The sequence below is a fragment of the Thamnophis sirtalis genome, unplaced genomic scaffold (genome assembly GCF_051295495.1).
Source record: "Thamnophis sirtalis isolate CommonGarterSnake01/CBP01778 unplaced genomic scaffold, rThaSir2_p1.2 scaffold_6, whole genome shotgun sequence".
Classification (NCBI taxonomy): Eukaryota; Metazoa; Chordata; class Lepidosauria; order Squamata; family Natricidae; genus Thamnophis; species Thamnophis sirtalis.
Genome location: NW_028261386.1, coordinates 76,922,082 through 76,946,088, shown reverse-complemented (window position 1 = coordinate 76,946,088; position 24,007 = coordinate 76,922,082). Strand labels below are relative to the sequence as shown.

The 24,007-nt window shown below is 39.6% G+C and overlaps 1 protein-coding gene across 2 annotated transcripts in view; it reads left to right on the top strand.

Annotated features, from left to right (window-relative positions):
• Nucleotides 1-24,007, top strand: part of IGF2R (insulin like growth factor 2 receptor) — an 85,564-nt gene that overhangs the window by 46,925 nt on the left and 14,632 nt on the right. For both annotated transcript variants that reach the window (XM_087718224.1, XM_087718223.1), the window contains exons 26-38: nucleotides 465-552; nucleotides 3,143-3,361; nucleotides 4,104-4,237; nucleotides 7,494-7,591; nucleotides 8,538-8,674; nucleotides 10,365-10,555; nucleotides 11,151-11,277; nucleotides 14,604-14,729; nucleotides 17,542-17,813; nucleotides 19,401-19,607; nucleotides 20,474-20,623; nucleotides 22,481-22,642; nucleotides 23,400-23,607. In XM_087718224.1, the coding sequence (XP_087574350.1) occupies nucleotides 465-552; nucleotides 3,143-3,361; nucleotides 4,104-4,237; nucleotides 7,494-7,591; nucleotides 8,538-8,674; nucleotides 10,365-10,555; nucleotides 11,151-11,277; nucleotides 14,604-14,729; nucleotides 17,542-17,813; nucleotides 19,401-19,607; nucleotides 20,474-20,623; nucleotides 22,481-22,642; nucleotides 23,400-23,607 (2,119 nt within the window). The remainder of the gene's footprint in view (nucleotides 1-464; nucleotides 553-3,142; nucleotides 3,362-4,103; nucleotides 4,238-7,493; nucleotides 7,592-8,537; nucleotides 8,675-10,364; nucleotides 10,556-11,150; nucleotides 11,278-14,603; nucleotides 14,730-17,541; nucleotides 17,814-19,400; nucleotides 19,608-20,473; nucleotides 20,624-22,480; nucleotides 22,643-23,399; nucleotides 23,608-24,007) is intronic.

Below are 24,007 nucleotides of genomic sequence, written 5' to 3'. Positions count from 1 at the left end.
AGTGAGATGGGCAATCTTCAAATTTGATAACTAAATACACTCTATCACTTCTCTAAAGAAGCCAGTTTATTACGAGAACAAAGGCTGCTTCCATAGGTTACAAAAACAGCCAGTATGTGATGAAATGTCTGCAAATCGGGAATCACATTATCTCCCTCACAATCATTACTGTGATTCTGCTGCAAATATATTTAAAATGTGGGGATACAGCTAAACACATGGTCCCACAATATAGATTGTGTCTGTTGTGTAACAGTACTGATTAGTTCTCCTGTTGGGTTGTGAAATGATAGGTCAGAAATGAAATTCTCATGTTCCCAGGTTTTTTGGGTTTATTTGACAAGTGAAATTTGAATAGAATAATTGCCAATGAATCAGAAAATGTTATTTAGTAGCATATAGGAGAATCAGAAGTTCATTCATGAATGCATGAAACCTGTCAACCCATTCATCTTTATGTTTAGGGATCACCTGTGTTTCAATATGAAAAGGACTGTGAGTTTGTGTTTCTTTGGAGAACACTAGCTGCTTGCCCTGTGCACAGAGCAGTAGGTAAGTATGAACACTTAAAAGAGTTTTGTTCTTCAACCTGTACATCTAAAACTCATGAATAAGTTTGTATTTAATATGCCAGTTGAAAGGCAGGTATTATCTTGAACTTAAATGCCCCGTCAGTTCTTTTCTAATTCATGTATATGGCAGAAGTCTTAACTTCCAAATATTTCATATAGGAGCAATATGATTATGCATATGCATCCCATCTCGAAAATTGTTATCAAGTTACAGCTGCTAATATTAACTATTTTTTAATTTAATGCAAATTAAATTAAAAAATGTTATTGACCTAATTCTACCTTTTACTTTTTGGAATTGGAGCCCTTCAGTATTTTTATAGGCCAGAGATGTGTTTTGAACCAGAAGAGATGGCCTCACTTTCTGTATGTGTGTGTGATGCATGTAATATATTCAGAAAACAAGTGATTCAGATGTTTTTGGAACAGAAGTATTGTGTAACTAAACAATTGTCTTTACTGTTAGAGATGTAACATTTTCATATTTTTTATTATATATTGTATAAATAATATACAATATATAATAATATATATATGCTATATTGCCAAAAGTATTTGCTCACCCATCCAAATAATCAGAACCAGGTGTTCCAATCACTTCCATGGCCACAGGTGTATAAAATCAAGTACCTAGGCATGCAGACTGTTTTTACAAACATTTGTGAAAGAATGGGTTGCTCTCAGGAGCTTAGTGAATTCCAATGTGGAACTGTGATAGGATGCCACCTGTGCAACAAACACAGTCAACTGTCAGCTGTATTATAAGAACGTGGAAGTGTTTGGGAACGACAGCAACTCAGCCACGAAGTGGTAGGCCCTGTAAACTGACGGACCAGGGTCAGAGGATGCTGAGGCGCATAGTGTGAAGAGGTCGCCAACTTTCTGCAGAGACAATCGCTACAGACCTCCAAAGATCATGTGGCCTTCAGATTAGCTCAAGAACAGTGCGCAGAGGGCTTCATGGAATGGGTTTCCATGGCCGAGCAACTGCATCCAAGCCATACATCGCCAAGTATAATGCAAAGCATCGGGTGCAGTGGTGTAAAGCACGCCGCCACTGGACTCTAGAGCAGTGAAGACGTGTTCTCTGGAGTGATAAATCGCGCTTCTCCATCTGGCAATCTGATGGACGAGTCTGAGTTTGGCGGGTGCCAGGAGAACGGTACTTGTCTGACTGCATTGTGCCAAGTGTAAAGTTTGTTGGAGGGGGGATTATGGTGTGGGGTTATTTTTCAGGAGCTGGGCTTGGCTCTTTAGTTCCAGTGAAAAAAACTCTGAATGCTTCAGCATACCAACACATTTTGGACAATTCCATGCTCCCAACTTTGTAGGAACAGTTTGTAGCTGGCCCCTTTCTCCTCCAACATGACTGTGCACCACTGCACAAAGCAAGGTCCATAAAGACATGGATGACAAGAGTCTGGTGTGGATGAGCTTGACTGGCCTGCACAGAGTCCTGACCTCAACCCGATAGAACACCTTTGGGATGAATTAGAGTGGAGACAGAGAGCCAGGCCTTCTCATCCAACATCAATGTGTGACCTCACAAATGCGCTTCTGGAAGAATGGTCAAAAATTCCCATAAACACACTCCTGAACCTTGTGGACAGCCTTCCCAGAAGAGTTGAAACTGTTATAGCTGCAAAGCGTGGACCAACGTCATATTGAACCCTATCGATTAGGAATGGGATGTCACTTAGAGTAAGTTCATATGCGAATAAAGGCAGGTGAGTGAATGCTTTTGGCAATATAGTGCACATAGGAAAAAGGGAGGATATATGAAGAAAAATGAAATATGTAAAATATTTAATTTTTAATTCTCTTTAGAAGTGGGGAGTCATTTGTTACATCTTATATATTATTTAGTTTGCTTTTTAGTGATATGCTTTGCCCATATAGTTTGAGAATGAGGAGATGAAGAAAAAAAACAAGAGTAGTCATTAAGGGAAAGTGATGGAAAGGAAGTTAATGGTGCATGCAAATGTGAAATGGAGAAAGTGAGCCTTGCACTACTTGCCCCATAAGACCTGGCTGTTTCAATTTTTTTGTAGTCAAAACCTGGAACAATCAAGCTGTTCCAACTTTAATTCAGACAACCTGCATCATATCTAGAATGGTTCAGCTATTTAGGAATAGCACTTAAATCTATATCTCTAAGTGGTTTGCAATAGTCACCATATTGCCCCCAACAATCTGTGTCCTCATTCTACTAATCTTGGAAGAATGGAGGGCTGAGTCAACCTTAAGCCCATCAGGATCGAACTCCAGGCTGTGGGCACAGACAGCCTGCAATATTGCATTCAAACCAGTGCGCCCTCAGGGCTACATATTTCTTTGTGGCTTGACACAGAACAGATTTTGCTTTTGATACTTGCATTGGATAATCTATTACTGTGAAAGTAGTTTTAATGATAGTCAATTTACTTTACAAAAAATTGTACATTGGAATTTCTATTTAAAGGAATAATTTGCTGAAAGACAGTTAAGTGATTGCCTTAAATAAATAACTGTATGTCATTCTACAGCATTAGATCATAATTTTTTCACTTGTGGCTTTGGTTTTTTTAAAGGTGAGAACTGTCAAGTGAAAGATCCAAGATATAGTTATGTATATAATTTGTCACCACTTCGTGGGAATGACATTAAAGTCAGCACCGACGAATATGACTACTACTTTAGAATTTGTGATGGATTAGCCACAGGCCTTTGCAAACAATCAAGCAACAGTGAACATATCGTGTCGTCATGTCAAATTAAAAAACAAGATCCACATGCTAAAAAAATAGCAGGTAAGGTCATTCTCATATTGTTGCCTAGACTTGTTATCCAAGCAAATGTCTTCATGGTACTTTTCTTGAATTCCCACATTTGACATTACTCTAGCTAATGCGAGATTTATTCATAGTGGCTGTTCAGTTCTGCTTCCACAGCCAGCAGTCCTCTGGGTATGCTAATGATTCCGTGTGATTACAATAGGCCAAATAAGATGAAACTCTTTGCTGTTGATTGTTAATGTCCTTTTCCCCTGTACCTTCACAGAATTTTAAATTCATCTGAAAGCACTGTGGAATTCTTAATTTCTGTACATTTTTATAAATGTGCAAAGACTGTGCCTCCAGGTTACAGAGTAGTGGGAAACTGGTAGAGGAAGCTTTGGAAAAGAGGAAAGATAAAGGTCTAGAGAACGCTTTATGTATATATATATATGTTGTCTATGTCTATAATGGATATGTTTTTGGCTTATCTTGAACAAATAATATGCAGGAATTAGTTTGTGTGATTGCTCAACTTAATGTAAAGATTAGCATTGGAAGTTTTGGTAGGGTAATGTATGATAGTGATTAAAACTGGATTGTTGAACTTCCATTCTCTTCTCCCAGAAACATAACTATGTTAGTTTGTTTGATACAACTCTAAGAATCTTCTTCCAGCTAAGGATAGCTCATTCTCTCTCCATGCACATATGCTTAGAAACTTTAAATTTTCAATAGGTTTCTCTTAATATTTTGTCATATACATTTCTGTAACTAGGTTTGCAGACTGAAAAACTGACATATGAAAATGGATTACTTAAGATAAACTACACTGGTGGGGACATATGTCACAAGGTGTATAACAGATCAACAGCAATATTTTTCTACTGTGATCCGAATCCTAATTTGCAGGTAAGGAGACTTGGGGATTTTAGTCTGTTCCAGAGTAATTAAATGTGCCTTGGCAGCAGCATTCCCTCTAAGCTGCGCACATGAGCAGCCGCACAGGTAACAAAGAAACACCGCGCACAAGTTTCAAACTGCAGCGCAGTGTTTTTTAATGTCTTTAAATGTGACTGAAAATATTCCCCTTCCCTCCCTTCTGAACTCTGATTTCTGATTGGTGAAATCAAGGAAGACTCTGCCCGGAGACCGATGACGCTGCAGAAAGGAGAATTCCCATTGGTCCTCTGGGGCTTCATCAGTTCCTGGGAAAATGGGATTTGCTGGTTGTAGCCTGCGTTTCTCTGCACATCCGGGGTTTCTCAGGCATTGCCTCGTCTGAAGCCCCGTTCTGGGCTCAGCATTTTTTCTGCGATCCCTTCACTTTGGGGAGAGAGAGAAGCAGCGTGGGATTGGACTGCCTGAGCCAAAGGGGTCCACGGGATCTTGAGACTTGATTTTTGAGCAGTACCAATCCTTTCCACTCTTTCCTTTTCCTTTCTGTCCTTCTTCTAACTTCCTTTCTTTTTCTTTTCCTTTCTCTTTGCCTTTCCTTCTTTTCCATTTCCTTTTCTTTCTCCTTTCCTTTCCTTTTTTCCTTTCCTTTCTCTTTTCCTTTCCTTCTTTTCCTTTTCCTTTCCTTTTCCATTTCCTTTCTCTTTTCCTTTCCTTTTTCCTTTCCTTTCTCTTTTCCTTACCTTCTTTTCCTTTCCTTCTTTTCCATTTCCTTTTCTTTCTCCTTTCCTTTCTCTTTTCCTTCCTTTCTTTTCCTTTTCCTTTCCTTCTTTTCCATTTCCTTTTCTTTCTCATTTCCTTTTCTTTCTCATTTCCTTTTCTTTCTCATTTCCTTTCCTTTTTCCTTTCCTTTCTCTTTTCCTTACCTTCTTTTCCTTTCCTTCTTTTCCATTTCCTTTTCTTTCTCCTTTCCTTTCTCTTTTCCTTCCTTTCTTTTCCTTTTCCTTTCCTTCTTTTCCATTTCCTTTTCTTTCTCATTTCCTTTTCTTTCTCATTTCCTTTTCTTTCTCATTTCCTTTCCTTTTTCCTTTCCTTTCTCTTTTCCTTTCCTTCTTTTCCATTTCCTTTCTCTTTTCCTTTCCTTTCTCTTTTCCTTTCCTTCTTTTCCTTTTCCTTTCCTTCTTTTCCATTTCCTTTCCTTTTTCCTTTCCTTTCTCTTTTCCTTTCCTTCTTTCTCCTTTCCTTTTTCCTTTCCTTCTTTTCCATTTCCTTTTCTTTTTCCTTTCCTTTCTCTTTTCCTTTCCTTTCTTCTTTCCCATTTCCTTTCCATTTTCCTTTCCTTCTTTTCTATTTCCTTTCTCTTTTCCTTTCCTTTCTCCTTTCCTTTCGTTTTTCCTTTCCTTCTTTCCCATTTCCTTTCCTTTTTCCTTTCCTTCTTTTCTATTTCCTTTCCTTTTTCCTTTCCTTTTCTTGTTTCCCATTTTCTTTCCTTTCCTCCCCCTCCCCTCCCTTCCTTCCTAGGGGTCTGAGGGAGAGGGAGGGGACCCTTTTCGTCCTTGCCCCCCTCCCAACACCTGCTCTGATGGCAATTATGGCTAAAAAAAATTCAGGCGCTCAGGCATGAAAATGTGCTGCTTGAACACTATACTTTTCCGCACACACGGAAAAAAAAATTAGAGGGAACATTGCTTGGCAGTTGTCTAAACTTGAAAAGAGAAAGAAGCTCGGTATAGATCAACCATTCAAAAATTAAATGCAGTGAGAGATTAGAGTTGCATAATCCCGAGAGCTGCCTGTTAGATAACATGTTTATTAAGGCAAAGGTATATACTGAGTCCTCAAATACAAATGAAGCTGCTAATGAACACGGGGAATCCCTTTTTTTGCATTATATCAGAAGGCAAAAAATTAAATGTGTAATTTTACCATTTAATTAATTCAAATGTAATTTTAACTAAGTTAAAGAAAATCATATGTAGCTTTTGTCCAGGCCTAACCCTAACCCTGTCCATTGCTTTGTCCTGTGCAGTGCTTGTCTTAAAGAATTACCCTGCTTGAAGGACATATATATAAATTCTTGCCATGTCATTGTCATTTCATTTACATTAATTTTGTGCTGCAGTGACTCTCACTTATTTATATATGCTCTGATTATTTTGAAGCAAGCCTAATAAATGGCATGGAAATAGAAAAAATGTTGAAACTGCAATAGCTTAAAGCAGGCATCTCCAACCTGAAGCCCTCGGGCCAAGTGTGATACTGGACAGCTAGCAATGCAGCCCTATAAGATCATAAACTTTTAACCTTGTGTGTGTGTGTGTGTGTGTGTGTGTGTGTGTTTGTATACATATATACCTATACCTGTACCTATACCTATTTGTCCCATATATATTTATATGTGACCCAATTTAATTCCTCTTCACTCAATATGGCCCAGGCAAGCCAAAACGTTAGACATGCCTGGTTTAAAGGAAAAGGCTGTTGTGGCCTGTTGGCTGCCGGTCCCTCCAGCAGCCAAATCAGGAGGAGGAGGCAGTGTGGGAGTCAGGGACAGCATCAAGGCAACCTCAGAGTTCTGAGGGGGAAGAGGGAATGGAGCTGACAGAGAGAGAGAGACAGAGGCAGAGGCAGAGCCTGGGCTGTCCTTCAGCCCCCAGATGGAGAGTCAACAGCCCCCAGGTCTGGAGGTGGCTGATGACCAAGAGGAGGAACTGCTGGGTCCAGTGCCTGATGCGCAGAAAGCAGAGAAGAGGAGAGTAGTGGAAATCCATGGGCCGATCCTTGGGAAGGAAGAGCCCCCGCTGCTAATGAAGCCCCACCCTAGCTCTGGGGATAAAAGGCAAGGGATGGAGATGAATAGATGTGGCAGACCACTATTCATCTTCCGGCTGGACAGACCTGTTAGCCTTTGTTGAGAGAGAAACTTTTTGCCAGGGCTGCTGGCGCTCCTAATAAAGGAATCTTTGAGTTTACTTCAGAAGGTTTGTCCTGTTTGGGGAGCTAGGTGAGAACAGAGGCTCTGTCAAAGGATTGGTCAGTTTGATGAATAGATTGCTAAGACTTTCTATGTTTACAGTGGAAAGAGTCCAGCCCACGTTTCTGGCCTTGATTCATTTCTTCCACTCCAATAGACTTCAGTTTTGGAACTACTCCTTTGTGCAAAAGTGCTTGAGGATGCATTTCCAAATGCCCATCCATGATTTAATATTTTTAGCTCTGATGCTGATGTGGTCTAGAACATGCAACAGGTTTTTTTTATCTGTTTCCATAGCCAGTATTTCTGAAGGAAACCGAGGATTGCACCTATATGTTTGAATGGCACACTCCTTTTGCCTGCCCACCTGCCAAATCTATTGAATGCTCCTATAAGTAAGTTGTCTTTCCCCAGAGTGTTTTTAGCATTTTCTGTTTTATTGATCTACTATTGCTTAATCCATATCAGATATAAGATTTGCTGTAACATTCTGGAAACATTAGTTTTTCTCTTCTGTAGCTGTAGCCTTACTTGTCCATGAGCAGCATTTGAGTGCTGTTGAGGTAAAATTGTGTGATCTAACTCAAACAAAAGAGGAATTAATTAGAGTAATAATTGCCAGGTTTCCAAAAGATGCCCTAATTAATTCATTAGCCTCGAGCTAATAAAGTTGTCAGTAATATTAAAAAATAGAGACCAAATGCTAGTATATGTTTAAGTCTTTTCTTGCAATATTCCAATATGCCTATCAGGGCTATATGCTAAGATTAATAGCAATAGTAATAACACTTAGACTTATATACCACTTTACAGGGCTTTTACAGTCCTCTCTAAGCAGTTTACAGAGTCAGCATATTGCCCCCAACAATCTGGGTCCTCATTTTACCCACCTCGGAAGGATGGAAGGCTGAGTCAACCTTCAGCCTGGTGAGATTTGAACTGCCAAATTACAGGCAGCCAGCAGTCAGCACAAGTAGCCTGCAGTACTACATTCTAGCCGCTGCGCCACCACAGCTCAATTTTCCAAATTTCCCAATTTTCTTCTGCAGGCAGCTGTGCTTGCCAAGAAACGGGGGACAAAACTTGGGCTTGGGATCACAGTCAATTTTAGCCCTAGTGCTCCAGTGTTCAGTTTGAATAATAGAGAACATTGGATGTCAGTAGTGCATTAGAATTATTTATGTAGTTAGAGAAGAATTCAAAAAAATTGTGCATACATTCAAAATTTATGTAAATGGGATTGTTTTGAATGTTTGACTTGGATTTTTGTAATAGAAGTTGTCTACATCTTGAATATATTTACTCCGTTCATTTATCATTAATTTTTTTTCTTGTTTGTAGAGATAGTGCTGGCAATTCCTATGATCTCTCTCCTCTGATCCAACAAAAGAAAAACTGGGAGGCTATTTCAAAGACTAGCTCTTCACAAAAATACTATATCAATGTTTGTAGATCATTAGTACCTCATCTGGGAGCTGGTAAGAATTGAGGGAAGTCTATGCTATTTACTCAGATGTTTTATAGGAGGTTTGGGGGGAAAGTTTGAATGTGCCACCAGATTCTGAACAAAATAATTCAGTATCTTTGTGGTGAGTTATTTTGCTCAAGTTAAATCTAGCCTTTTATGCCTGATTTGCCATCTATCTTCTGGTAAATTCTCATCTGTGTAAATTGAATAAAATGTTATCAGTTTTATAAATCTGGACAATGAAACAATGGCCAGCAGATTGTAAGCTTGATGCCATGCTATGGGGTCAAGCTAGGATTTACTGAGGCAGTTGAGACTGGGATGGGATAGATGCAGTTTTCTCCTATGACTACATCTTTGTGCCATGTTGCTGGGGCAGCTGATGCTCCCAGAGCCATGATGTCCCAAGAAGCCCCTGAATTTAGTGGCTCTGGGCTCTTTGCTGCACCACAAGGCAGAGTGCAAGGAAGCCAGAAGGTCAAAGGTGGGAGAAATAGCTATAGTTGAAGGAAGTCATTCCCTTACCTTGGAAAAATTGAGGGCCGGGAGGGACCAAGCCTAGAATGGCTTGGATATGGTGGGTGCTTGGCTAATGATGGCAATGGCATAGCAGGTTTGCTGTTGCTATTTGATGTAGTTATGTGATATTGCATTTTATGACTGCACCAGTGGTGGGTTCCATGTGCTTGCATGTGCAGTACAAAGAAAATTGTTCTGCGCATGCGCAAAAGCAAAAAACAATATGGTGGCGCCTATGGCGCCACTGGGAGAACCAGTTTGGGGACATGACAGGCCTGGGTCGCTGTTGGTTCCAGAAACCCACGCCGCCAAGCTACTATCGGTGCATCCGAACCGGTAAGAACCCACCACTGAACTGCACCACTTAGCGATTTAAATTCTTGTCCAAATTACTGGTGGAACCCGAGGATTACCTATATGCCTAGTATATATTAAAGAAAGTTGGAATGGAAAAAGAAGAACATGGTTTTAAAAGAAACATCACTAGCTTGTATTATGCTGATGACATTATCATTTCATGATAACTGAAAATGGAAAGGGTTTGTAAGCTTTAGAAATAAAAATTAAAAAGCAAAGAGAAAAAAGTGATTAAATTAAACATAAAGATAGAACAATAAATGCTAACAGGTAGAACGACCAGCTTTAAAATTAGTAATAAAGATACTGATGTGGTGGATAGCTTCTGCCTTTTAGATTCACAAGCAGTCAAAAAATGCATCACAGACTAGCTTTTGGTACAGTAGCCATGAAGATTCTGGAAAAGACATTCCTTTGTTTAAATTTACTGGCCACTCAAGTACTTACTATTCAGATGTGATGATATCTCAGATCAGAAATGTGCAAGCCAGGGAGATAGATGGGTGGGTGGGTGGGGAAAGCTGCAGTGTCCCTACAGTTGCTTTTAAGGGCAAATGACCACCAGGACGCTGCAATGGAAGCAAGTCGTAACTAGATTTTGAAGGCTTCTCTGTTACTGCAAACAGTGCCTGAGCAATAATTTCATCTATTTAATATCTTATCTATAAAAAGGATTATCTCCTCTTGAAGTAACCTTTATTATTTGCCAGATCCAGATTTTTTTTAAAGCTATTAATGTACCCTTTCTGTGTGTATATTTATCCACGCTAAATTATTTTTGTTTTCTTACTGGTTTTTTATTTTTATTTTTGTTCCATATTTAGATTTTTGTCCCCCAGATGCTGCAGCCTGCCTAATGAATGGTTCTAAGTATATAAGCTTAGGTGAAGTAGCTGAGGGGCTGAGATGGGAAAATGGTATTTTTGTTCTTAAATATATAAATGGTGAGAAGTGTGAAGACCAAATCCGGAAAAAATCTGCAACCATCCATTTCAAATGTGATGAGAAGAAAGATGTAAGTATGTTTCATTTATTGAGAGCTTGATAAAAACATTTCATAGGCTTCTATGAAAATAATGGTCATAGAATTAGAATCCTAATTCTTATTTTCATCTCATTTTCATAAATTTGCCTCTACATGGAATAAAATTCATCTTTTCAGTTCTTAGGAGGAAGCAGTTATTTATCTACAACTATTTGGGTATGGTAGCAAGATAGCAGATAACTAGTATTGACTATAAGGGGAAAAAAACAGTTTTCTGCTTCATAAAACTCTCATAAGTAATAATAGGCAAACTGATATTTCCAGAAATGTAGACCAGTCTTTCCAGAATTCCTGACTATTGATAACCATGCTATTGATATAATGATGCTTCAAAGTATGTGGAGATCATCTCCATACCTGTTTTAAAATGTAAATTCATTAGCATTACCCATTTAATCAATATTAGTCACAATTTTTATGTGACCGCTGAAAAAAAGATGAACTGATCCCAGCTTGCCATGTTTTCATTATTTTTCAAAGTGGAATAGTTGTTTCTTGAATACTGGGGAAACCATTATGTATCAGCTTTGCATGTACTCATATTCTCCTTTTTTTTATCTGCCAGAATTCCAATCCAGAATTGGTAACAGCCCATATGGATTGTGAATATAACTTTATGTGGTATACAGCTGCTGCATGTCCTCTGAAAAGCAATATGCACAATAATTGCACTGTGTCTAACCCTCGTACAGGTAATATTTTTCTCTAAATGCGGGTTAACTAAATGTAACAAGTAAGTAGAAAAGAGGACTAGAGTTGACATAATGCTATAGAAATGTCTCAGGGTATGGAACTGAGAGAATAAGGATAATTGGGTTATTTGGGTAAAAGCAGTTCATAGTAGAAAATCCTCAGTGTTTCTTCAAATGTTAACTGTACTGAAGCAGTTTGCCCTGAGGGAAGGGGCCGTAATTCCCATATAGTAACACAAAATCCTGATCACTAAGTACCAAAAGTGTTTGGTTGCAGTTATTACAGCCAAAGATAGAACAACTAGTTACTGAATCTAATGAGGTGTATTGCATGTCGGTTGCATTAATAAATTTGGGAGAGGTTCATTGAGACCCATAGAAAGCTCTGACAACACTTATTAACAAAGATAGACAAAAGGAGGTTAAGAAATCCAAAAAGAAGCAAGTGCTTTTTCACAGAACTAGACTGAATTACCTTCCCATCTAGAAAAATTATGCTTTTTTCCATTCTGTAATTCTGTTAGCATAATCCCCATATTCCTCATTTTTACCAGCAAGGAAGTTGCGGTCTGGTCTCCATATCTGTACACCTCTTGGTATTTCTTAGCTCCTCTTTCTCTCTGTATTTGGTAAATGCGGCTTTCCTTTCTCTATATATTTTGTTCTGTAGTTTTTAGTTGAGAATAATTAGAACTAGTGTATGTCTGACTTATGATAACAATACACATATTAATCAATATCCTCTTTTAATGAAGTGGATTATAGCCTTGTTATTATTTATATGTTATAAAGCATAAAAATGTTATGTATTCTATATAATTTATGTATTATAATAAGAATTCTTTTTATGATAATGGTACTCATTTTTTTCTTCAAGTAATGAATTGATTATAGCTGTGCAAAATCTTCAGATGTGTGCTTTATAAATTAAAATACTTACTTGAAGCTACTTACACTGCATTACAGCTACTGCTGTCTCAAAGTGAAGCAAAGGGATTGGAATTCCAGCAGTTACACATTTAATATCCATTGTTATATCTCTCGTTCTTACTTTAAAAAAAAAACAACCTTGGAAATATTTGCTATTGTATCTGATTGCAGGAAAAAAATCCACACCACATAATTTGAAAGGAAGCTTGCATAGACGAAAAGGGCAATACAGTCATTCACAACTGCAACATTTGCAGCATCCTGTGGCTATGTCAGGGCTGTCAAACTTGTGGCCCATGGCCGGATGCGTCACTCTGGCCACGCCCATGCCCGGTTTAGTGAACAGGGAAAAAGTCCTGATAAGTCACATGGTGATGCAAGTTTGATACCCCTGGACTATATGACCACCATTTGTAATTTTCCCACAAGCAAAGAGAATGGGGAAGCTGGCAGTAGGTTGCAAGTCACTATAGCAAATTGTTCCCACTCTTGCCATTTTTCCCTGACATCTGCCCACTTAATACTCCATAATGCTTGCTCACACTTCTTAGTGCCCATCCATGATGTCCACCTATTTGCATACATATCACCTGGCCCATCATAGGTCTTGACCTGCTTGCCTTGTTTTCTGCCTCTTTCCACCGGCCCTTGTTTAACCACAGCAGTGGGGACTGCTGGGATTGCTGTCACTAAGTGATGCAGTCATGGGACATCACGCTTTAAAACTGCATCACTTTGTGATGGAAATTTCAGTCCTAACTGTCATCATGACCTTCTATATCCACCGGTACAGAATAAAATCCATAACCATTATTTTGAAATTTTTATCTATTGTTTGATCACAGTAACAAGAAGGTTTTGGGTCTCATTCTATGGACCGTATGCTTATAGTGAGATTTGTATTTTGTATTTTATTAGGATTTATAGGCCGCCCTTTTCCCTGAGGGGACTCAGGGCGGCTTACAATCATTAGGGAGGGGGTGCAATTCAAAATAAACAATATGTGAACAAAATAAAGTAATAAAAACACAACTTGCATTCAACATTCAACACTCGGGTGGGGCAAATTAGAGGCTTATCCCCAGGCCTGTTGGGATAGCCAGGTCTTGAGGGCTGCGCGGAAGGCCTGGACGGTGGTGAGGGTGCGTATCTCAACGGGGAGATCGTTCCACAGGGTCGGAGCTGCAACAGAAAAGGCTCTCCTCCATGTAGTCGCCAGTCGACATTGACTGGCGGATGGGATTTGGAGGAGGCCCAGTCTGTGCGATCTTATCGGTCGGAGGGAGGTAATCGGCAGAAGGCGGTCTCTCAAGTACTCAGATCCACTACCATGAAGGGCTTTAAAGATGGTCAACAGCACCCTGAAGCGCACCCGGAGATCAACAGGTAGCCAGTGCAGCTCGTGGAGGATGGGTGTTATGTGGGCGAACCGCGGTGCGCCCACTATCACTTGCGCGGCCGCATTCTGAACTAACTGCAGTCGCCGGATGCACTTCAAGGGCAGCCCCATGTAGAGCACATTGCAGTATTCCAGCCTAGAGATCACAAGGGCTCGAGTGACTGTTGTGAGAGCCTCCCGATTCAGGTAGGGTCGTAACTGGCGGACCAGGCGAACCTGGGCAAATGCCCCCCTGGTCACAGCCGACAGATGATGGTCGAGAGTCAGCTGTGGATCCAGGAGGACTCCTAAGTTACGAACCCTATCTGAGGGGTATAAAATTTGACCCCCCAGCCTGATAGATGGAACATTAGCCAAATTGTTGGGAGGGAAACACAACAGCCACTCGGTCTTGTCCGGGTTGAGTACCAGTTTGTTAGCGCTCATCCAGTTCTTAACGGCCTCAAGACCCTGGTTCATCATGTCCACCGCTTCATTGAGTTGGCACGGGGCGGACAGATACAATTGCGTATCGTCCGCATATTGATGGTATTTTATCCCGTGCCTCCGAATGATCTCGCCCAGCGGTTTCATGTATATGTTAAATAGTAGGGGGGATAAGACCGAACCCTGCGGCACCCCATATTTTAGGGGCCTCAGGGACGATCTCTGCCCCCCGACCAACACCGACTGCGACCTGTCCGAGAGGTAGGAGGAGAACCACTGCAAAACAGTGCCTCCCACCCCCACCTCCCGCAGTCGTCGCATGAAAACCATTACACCATATGCACTTAAGTTTATGGCTCATGTTAAAATTCTGTGGGTATATATTTATATACCATCTTTATTATTTTTATAAATAGTCAAAGGTCCTGAATGAATGACTTTTATACTAGTTTTGAATTTTTGATGTCCTCCTACTGGAGACAGCTTATTCAGCATCTTGATTTTTTAAAAAATAAAAGCGTGTTTTTCATAGTAATATTTCTTTCTTTCTCCCTCCTCTGTTTTCTTTCAGGTCATCTCTTTGACCTTAATCCTTTAAAGAGACAGTCTGGCTACACTCTCTATGATTTTGTGAACCAGAGAATGCTCCAGTTGAGTGTATGTGATGAACCCAAAACTTCATGCGGTGGAGACATTGGTAAGTTTTGACTTGCTGAGATGCTGATATTGAACCCAGGTTCATAGGATGGAAATAGATTATTGTGATACTTTCTTTTCCTAAACCTATGTTATTGATATGTGACCTAGCAGTAGTAATGTAACAAAGTACATTTCAGTAACAATGTTGGACAGTATCTGGATAACGATCTGTGCTCTTCTCCTGGGATAAGCTTTTCCTTCCTTCCCACTATATCCAGTTTATCAGCTATTCATACAATCTGTGCAAGTAGGGCTCGATTAGTGCATTAATGAATCCCACAGAATGGTCACATTATTTGAATGTACACTATTCAAAGAGATTTTTCTATGGGAAGTAGGGTAATTGGTTCCAGCTCAATGGGAATAGGCAGTTTTAAAACTTAACGTAATGTTTATATGTTTATTAATGGAATACTGTATAACAGTAAAAAAGGATAAACCCACATCCAAGGTATAGATGATATCTTCTGTATTCTGCTGCAGTTCTTCAATCTGAACTTTCCTTTTCTCCATTTTGCACAAAAGACCATTAGCTTCTAAAACCCCAACTGCGGCTGTGCATGCACAAGCCTCAACTGCATATATGCAGCCTTGAACTAATTGAATGCTTAGATTAAAGAAGGCTTGGTATCTGTTTATAAATTATGGTAAATCAATCTACCTGTAACTTAAAAAACATTTTTTTTAAAAAAAATCTTTAAAAAACCCTGTAAAACCTGCTACACGGCTCAGATTTCTTAGTTTCCAAAATTTACGTGGGATAGCAGTAAAATGCTTATTGGAGTGCATATGCATGCTATATTTTACAAGCATGCACTGAAGTCCATTATGCCATATTTAAACAGCCACTTGCTATATTATTAACAGGATGAGATACAAGATATGTGGAGGAAAAAGGTGCATGTTCACTGCATATCATGCTATGGAGTGAATATGATGAAGACACTATCCCATCTATCTGATGTTAAGGAACCTGTTGGGCATTGTAAGCCTTAATTGCCCACTTTATATTGAAGAAATAAGTTTGAAAGAACAAAACTAGATTAGGGTATTCAGTGAATCATTGAGCAACTTGATCCCAGCACTGAACAATAGATAATAATCCTTTTAACCAAAATAGTAAACGCACATATTTTTCTTGATGTATTAATAAAGTAGCATTTCCCCTACCATGTTTTCCCGAAAATAAGACATGCCCTGCTAATACACCCAATCGAGCTTTTCAGAGCATGCGCCATAATAAGCCCGCCCCCCGAAAATAAGCCCGCCCCCAACTATTTAAGCGCATGTGCAACTGGTCCCTGCCATTACAACACTGTACCACTTACCAGTATAGCCTGTGGGGCAAAAAAAGGGCCCGCCGCAAAAAGAGCGGCAGGCCAAGCAAAGTGCTTCGCGAACCGTTCCCTCCCTTGCAAAGAGCCTACTGCAAAAAGAGTGGCAGACCAGCAATGCGATCACCCCATCCCGCCTGTTCCCTCTTGCGCAAAAAAACACCGCCCACCCCACCCCAGTGGTAAAGGCAGCCTGCCTGGTTCCCTTCCCCGCCACCCCTTTAGCGAGGGGAAAGGATTTATTAGATTTTCTAGCTCGGACCCAAGGCAACTGGAAACTTGACACAAAACATTTTCTCCCTCCGTGCCTCTCTCTTTCTCTCTTCCCTTCCTCTGATTGGCTGGCAGCTAACTGTCTCTTGAGCCCAAAAGGCTGGGGTGAAGAGTATCTCTCCCAAAGGCCCGTGAGGAAGGGCGGAGGATGGAAGATAAGGAGTCCCATTACCCAGGACGAACAGCCATGTCCCTAACAGCGGAGGCGAAGTGATAGAGGTGGATGACTAGGGGAGAAACCTTGGGGGCGAAATAAGCGGGCGAAGGGCAGGAGGAGAACAGTCCCATTCCACGCTAGGACATGCGTCTCACTTCTCCCCCCCCCCCCTAAAGGGACACCGAGGAAGAGAAGAAGCCAGGCAGCTGTTACACTGGGGGTGGGGTTGGAGGTGGCAGGCCAGCAATGCACCTCACACCCCATTCCCTGCCACGCAAAAAGAACACCTCCCACCAAGCTCCAATGATAACGGCTGCCTGGCTGCTTCCCTTCCCCAACGCCCCTTTAGTTAGGTAGCAGTGGGGGGAGAAGTGAGACACTTGTCCTAGTATTACCAGAGATTGACAGCTCCACTGCGTTCCTTGCCCTTTCGTCGTAAAAGTTCAACTTGCGAGGTTTTTTTTACAAGGGGCTTCACTGGACGAAAGGGCGAGGAATGCAGCGGGGCTGAACAGGTAAGAGGCACGCCTCGCTTTTCTCCCCCCTCACCTACCACGCCTCGCTAAAGGGGTGGTGGGGAAGGGAACCAGGGAGGCTGCCTTTACCATTGGGGTGGGGTGGGCAGTGTTGGTCTGCGAGGCGCGCCTCTTACCTTTCCAGGTCCGCCACGTCCTCGCTATTGTGTCCAGCGAAGCCCCTGGTAAAAAAAGAAAAGAAAAAAGAAACCCTTCTCACAACTTCAAGAAGTTTGATAGAACTTGCAAGAAGGGATTTTTTTTTACCAGCGGCTTCCCTTGACACAGTGACGAGGAACGTGATGGAGCTGGAAAGGTAAAAGGCATGCCTCGCTTCTTGCCTGCCCCAGAAAATAATAAGCCCTCCCCCTATAATAAGCCCAAGGCCATATTTCGTGGGTCAAAAAAAATAAGACCCTATCTTATTTTTGGGGAAACGTACTAATTGTGTCAAATTTAAAATTTCTTCTGTCAAAAAACAAGGAAAAAGAAAAAAATCCATTAGCATTGCTCTATTAATTCTGTCAATAGGAGTTTGCATCACGGGTGGCCATCAGCCATTAATTAATGCTGGACAACTAAGCAAAGCATTAACCTATGAAGATGGAGTTTTGAAACTTGTCTACAAAGAAGGCGAGTCCTGTCCTGCAGATCCTGCTTTGAAGTACATGAGCTATTTCACCTTTGTGTGCAGGTTGGATGCTGGGCTTGGCAGTCAGCCAGCTCTCATTTCTTTTGATGAGAAAACATGCACTTATTTTTTCTCTTGGCATACTGTTTTAGCCTGTGAAGAAGAAAGAGTGGTAAGCAAATTGACTGTTTTATCAACTTAATTTTATCAAAAATGACCTGGTGTTATTTAAGATTTTAAAAAAGTTTAAATCCTCTAGGTTTTTTTTTGGGGGGGGGGAGTTGCAACATAATACATTTACACTCATTTGTGCTATTTTGCAGGGCAATTGTTGAAGTAGAATAAGCTATTCTTATTAAGCATAATAGAGGCAATATAGTGTATATTAATTAGATCGCTTGAAATCACTCTGTCAAAAAGGCATTCAACTCACAATGCAGACATAATACAACTAATGATTAACAGAACTGAAGCAAGCCATTGTAATTTTGAAAGACAATTAAAATTCATCTTAGCCAGAGGAATTGGAGGAGGAGGAGATAGAACAAATCCATTTACGAGATGTCAGGCTGAAGAAGAGAGCCCAGAATCTCACAGCTAAGTCCCTGAATAGCATCACGTCTGCATTTAGTCTCTCTGTTGTAATTATTATCTGCAGAACATTCCAGGCATAACACAGTTGGTTTGGTGTACTTCATGTCCAAACCAAAATACTCACATATGGGTATTGTTTGGTTCCACAATCAGGCTACTTTATCCTGGGCAGATGGAAGTAAGGTGGGGAAAAAATAAAGGACAATGGTGGCTGAAGGGAGGAAGGAAAGGTGTTGGGAAGAATGGGGAGTCTAGAGGTATGAGATATGCTGGGATAACAGCAACAGATGAAGGGAGAGGGAGGAAGGAGATGAGGGGTAGATGAACTGGTTTATATGCCATGCTGGAACATAAATAAGAGAATGGTAGGAAATTAGGGGTTTATGCCGTGGTTGCCCTGTGGTTAGAATGCAGTATTGCAGGCTAACCCTGTCCACAGCCAGAAATTTAGTTTTGACCGGCTCAAGGTTGACTCAGCCCTCCACCCTTCCAAGATTGTTAAAATGATATGCTGGCATTGTAAACTGCTCTGAAAGTGCTATAAAACATTATGCAGTGGATTATAATTGTTATGCCACGCTGAAAGTAAGTGGTGACATACATCCATTTTCCCCTTATTCACGCAATGCAGATTTATCTGTAAATGTTAACAATCAAAACATTCTGGATTTTTTTTCTCTCTTAATAATTTTATTAAAAGTTTGTAAAAAAAAGACAAAAGCTAATACAATAATAAAAGAAAAAGTCAAGGGGAAAGCTAAAAGTATAAGAAATTTTAAAAAGTTTAAGGAAAGATTGCAAAGAAATGATTTCTAATCTTAGCAGTTATGTTTATAAGTTGGCTCTCTGTAATTTTTGTGCAGATATTTCCTTACTTGGCTAGGCAACATCTTCAGTGTTGGCAAACAACAGGGTTTGCTCTCTGTTTATATATAGTAGCCTGCCCTGTTCAGTATTAGTGATGTTTTCTCCTTTACAGTTCCCTGATAATAAGAGTAATAAAACAAGACAACTCTTTCTTTTTTTAACTTCCTATTGTAATAAATTCTTTCCCTCCAATCTATATAAATGAAATGTTTATGTTCTTTTTTCCAATATATATCTATTACACAGTTGATAATGATTGTTTCTACTGATTTATGAATCTTCTCTCCCCTGCCCACAGGTAGACTGCTCAGTTACCAATGGCAGCAGAGTAATTGACCTTTCCCCTTTAATCCATTGGACAAGTGCTTATGAGATATTTGATGACTTTTCTGACCAGAATCCAGATTTCTATATAAATATTTGCCAACCATTAAATTCCATCAAGGATGTCAGTTGTCCACCTGGAGTAGCTGTCTGTATGATCCCCCTTAATGGCTCTCCTGTAGTAAGTAATATTATCAGCATGTATCAAATTGTTGTCTTTTTCACAACAAGATATTAGAATGAATGCCTAATTATTATACCTAATAAGCTGGTTTAATAGAGTATTACTTAAGATCCCAGTTCTTTGGTGACTTCACATTCTCCAAACAATTATTTGGCAAAGCAATTTCAGCATTTCACACAGTATAAAAAATTGAAAGGAGAAGAGAAAAATATTACCTGTTCCTGTTTCATTTCGGGACATATCCACTGCTAAAAAGTCATGGCCCAAATTTCAGGAAACTCTTCAATTATTTTCAAAGGATTTTTGAATTTTGAACAATATGTGTTCATATATCATGGCAAATCTCTTTAAAAATTGAGAAGATCTACAACCTTGGGGCAAGTAAATATTATGCTTATTATTCATTCAAGTAGTCCAACTTCATTCAGTCTTCTATACAAACAGGAAGAAACATTTTGACTGCTTTAAGCAGCTGACATATTTAAAACCAATACAATTGTGGAAGCAAAACAATTCACACCAGGCCAGACTACTTGAAATACATAGCTTCTGATTCTTGGGACATTTTGTACTAAATGGATAGCAATTTAAGATATTGATGTTGCCTATATTTTTAGCAGTACTAACGTAAAGATTTTGAGTACATCAGAACAAAATGTAGTTGAAATTATATCTCTCATCATATGAGAAATACATTGATCATAAAAATGGTTGGATTCCTTCTAACTCATTCCTTCATTCTGTTCCCCAATGTAACATATGTGATTACAACGTATATAAATAGAAGTAATTTATTTCCCAGTTGATGCTGAAGCTTCAGTTTCATTTTGTGGTCAATCATATTTACATTTACATTTAATTAGGATATTGGTCGAATCACAGCACCTCCTCAGCTCAACAGTGCAACAAATGAAGTTAATATTGCCTTCAACAGTACCACTCCCTGTCCAGAAGATAAAAATCTCAACTATTCTTCACTTATTGTGTTTCATTGCAACAGAGGAACAAATCTGGTAATCATAGTTTTATTTTGCTTGTTTACCAAAACTTAGAAATATTTACAAATTAAGAAAAAAGTTGAAAAAAAACCCCTTCCAGCCATAGTATACAACCAAACAGCTGGTTTAACCTTGACCAGTTTGTGAGTTGGCAGAAAGAATGAGGATAAAAGAGCTAGGCTCTGTTTGCATAGCCAATTCCTACTCTGCTTCACTAATGAGATTCACTAATGATTTCCTGCTGCCAGGAAAGTTAATGTGCAGTAATTGGTGGGTTTTCTAGTGGCAGAGAAGACATTGTTCAATTGCTTTCTTGGTGGAGTGAGATTGGGATCCTTGAAAATGGAGAGTTTTGGCAGATGATTAGAAAAGTAGGTTTATCAAAACTGGTCTGTGGAGTAGATGGAGGGGGGGTTGCTTTCTTGTCATGCTTTACCAGGAATCCCATAACTTTCTTGTGCATCACCTATGGTGCCAGATAGGGTACATTAGGCACATAGATAATGGATGGTTAAGATGGGTACAGATGGAGAGGAGAGTCTCTTTTGCTTCATTGGAAGCTCTAATCAATCAACAAATCACTTGTATCTACTTGGAGAGGTTAGTACATATCCTTTCCTCTCAAATTCCCCCATGCTAAAAGAAGTCTCTGAGAAAAACCACTACCCATACATAGGTAACCACACCAGACAAAACCAAACAATGGGTGCTGGACAGATCCCTACCCTCCTGCATCCATTAACTAATCAAATGGATGGCATCGCTTGTGTTGGGAGAAGATTGAAAACACTATTTCCCCATTGGATCGATACATTTCAAAATTGGCTGACCTCATCTTTGATTTGGAGATGCATTATATTGATTTGGAGATGCATCTTTGATTTGGACGCAGACCTTGTCGAGCAGAAAGGTCGGTAGTTCGGCGGTTTGAATCCCTAGCACGCGTAATGGAGTGAGCTCCCGTTACTTGTCCCAGCTTCTGCCAACTTAGCAGTTTGAAAGCATGTAAAAATCAAGTAAAAAAATAAGGGCCACTTTGGTGGGAAGTTAATAGCGTTCTGTGCGCCTTCAGCGTTTAGTCATGCTGGCCACATGACCACGGAGAAAGTCTTCGGACAGCGCTGGCTCTTCGGCTTTAAAACAGAGATGAGCACCACCCTCTAGAGTCAGGAACGACTAGCACATACATGCGAGGGGAATCTTTACCTCTACCTTTATGTTGATATGTCCTTGCAGAATGCTTAGTGAGGCATGATATTATAATGATATTAAATGTGCTAATAGATATGCAATGTTCTTTAACTACAAATTGAATAATTTTACCCATCACAAAAGTTCAACTTTTTGATTAGTAAAATAGATATTTTGCCAACAGAGTCCATGATGATGAGGGAAAAATGTATTTAATTTTCTGCTTTTGCTAGTTATCAAGCACTTGTTCATTCATTTTTTTAACTAAATAAGGAGAAGTGGAGAAAAAATGAATTTTGAGGGCTCAAAGGGAATATTCAAGTTGTGTACATAACTTGATATCATAACCTTCTCTGGTACAGGCAGATTATTTTTTTGAAATTGTCTTAGATTTGGATATAAGCATGTGATCTGCACTTCTCTCCAGAAAGTTAGCATAAAGCAACAGAAGTTGGGACATTATCTTATTCTTTTGTTGTTGTAGACATTTTTGAAGCTTGATTATTTCCAGTGTCATCAACATCAGTCACAGCAAGCAAAACCAAAATAATATAAATAAAAGCAGATGGATTTATTTAACCTCAGCATGTGTTTAATTTTCAGTCATTTAGCTTTCTTACTGAGACATCTGACTCTCAAAGCTTAACCATTTTATTCTCTTCTTTGTTGTGTTGGCAACAGGGGAAGGCCAGAATGATAGAAAAGTCTGGCTGTGAATATATATTTGAATGGAGCACCCCAGTGGTATGCCCTGATGAAGAGAATGTTTTGGGCTGCTCTGTCATGGATGAACAATTACACTATGCTTTCAACCTGTCAAGCCTTGCAGGAAAACCCTATAAGGTGATTGTATTGATGTGGTTAGTAAGGGGAATTGTTGATGCTGTTCTGACATGAATCAGCTTAGCTGTAAAATATATGCTTTTAGCTCCATCACAAATCTCATATGCTGGGCTAAAGTAAGAGGGGAATCAGGTTGCAGCACAGTGGCAGATTTTATGTATATCAAATTATATTGTCAATGAAAATGTCTCTCAGGGCTGCATTTCTCATATTTTCTCTATAAAACATGAGCAGTTGAGAGTAGTAGCTAAGGTGTTGGGAGTGGAATCCAAAAACAGCATTTGGGTTAGTCGTTATTGTTAAGGCCAAAATATGTCAAACCCTGTGGACACAAATTTGAGTTTCTCTAGGAAAATAGGATGTACATATTATAATAAAATGTGCTCATCATACAAAGATTTCTTTTTCTGTAAGACATGGGCCTAAAAATCATGCAAATAATATAGATGCATTGATTATCAATAGATGAATAAATACCATCACAGTCATTCCTAGAACTCTCTCCCCCCTATAAGTGTGAGATGAAATTCTGGAAACAACTTTTGAAAATTTTATGAGCATCATATTCACGGGTATTTTAGAAAATGAGCAAAGCACCCCTCTGAACTGGAAGATTCATTCTGAGACCCTTCATACATTGTCTTGCATAATCTGGAGAAGCCCTTGGTATGGCCATATTGAGCGTTTAAAAATATTTAGCATTTTCTCTGATTCCATTTGCAGTTCTTTAATGGTACAGTTTTGGCTCTCAAAACAGGTTCCTTCTGGACGCAGGAGCTACCATCTTGGGGTATGTTCAGAAGCAGCAGATATTCCTCAAGGAAAATGCAAAGACGCTGCAGTTTGTCTTATCTCTGGCAATAGTGCCATCTCATTTGGCAACAAAAAAGAAATAAAATTGGACTACAGGCATCAAGATGAAGCTGTTTTCTTGCAGTATAAGGGTGGTGATAAATGTCCCCCAGGTACGAGATTTGTAAGGAATTTACTTTGAAAATTACACCATTGCTTGCTTAGTATCTTAATTCATCAGCTTTTAAGTTTAAGATAAACTAACCATATTTCCTTAATTTATTTACCTTAAGAATAATCCCATTGAGAATTTAAGGAAGGTACGGTAACGTTTAAGGCTGAATTCACCCATAGAATTTTCACTGAGTGATTTTGGCATTGAACTTTGTCCAGTGATCATATACATTAACTTATGTACCATTCTGCACTATTAAATTTTAAGATATGAAAAGGGGGAATTGATGGATGCATGCATCTTGAACATTTCTCTTGTAAGATGCTATTTTTGGGCTTGCATGTCATTTTGAAAGGAGAGCTGGCAGGCAGAAGCATTCCAGGTGAAAGTGGTCGAGA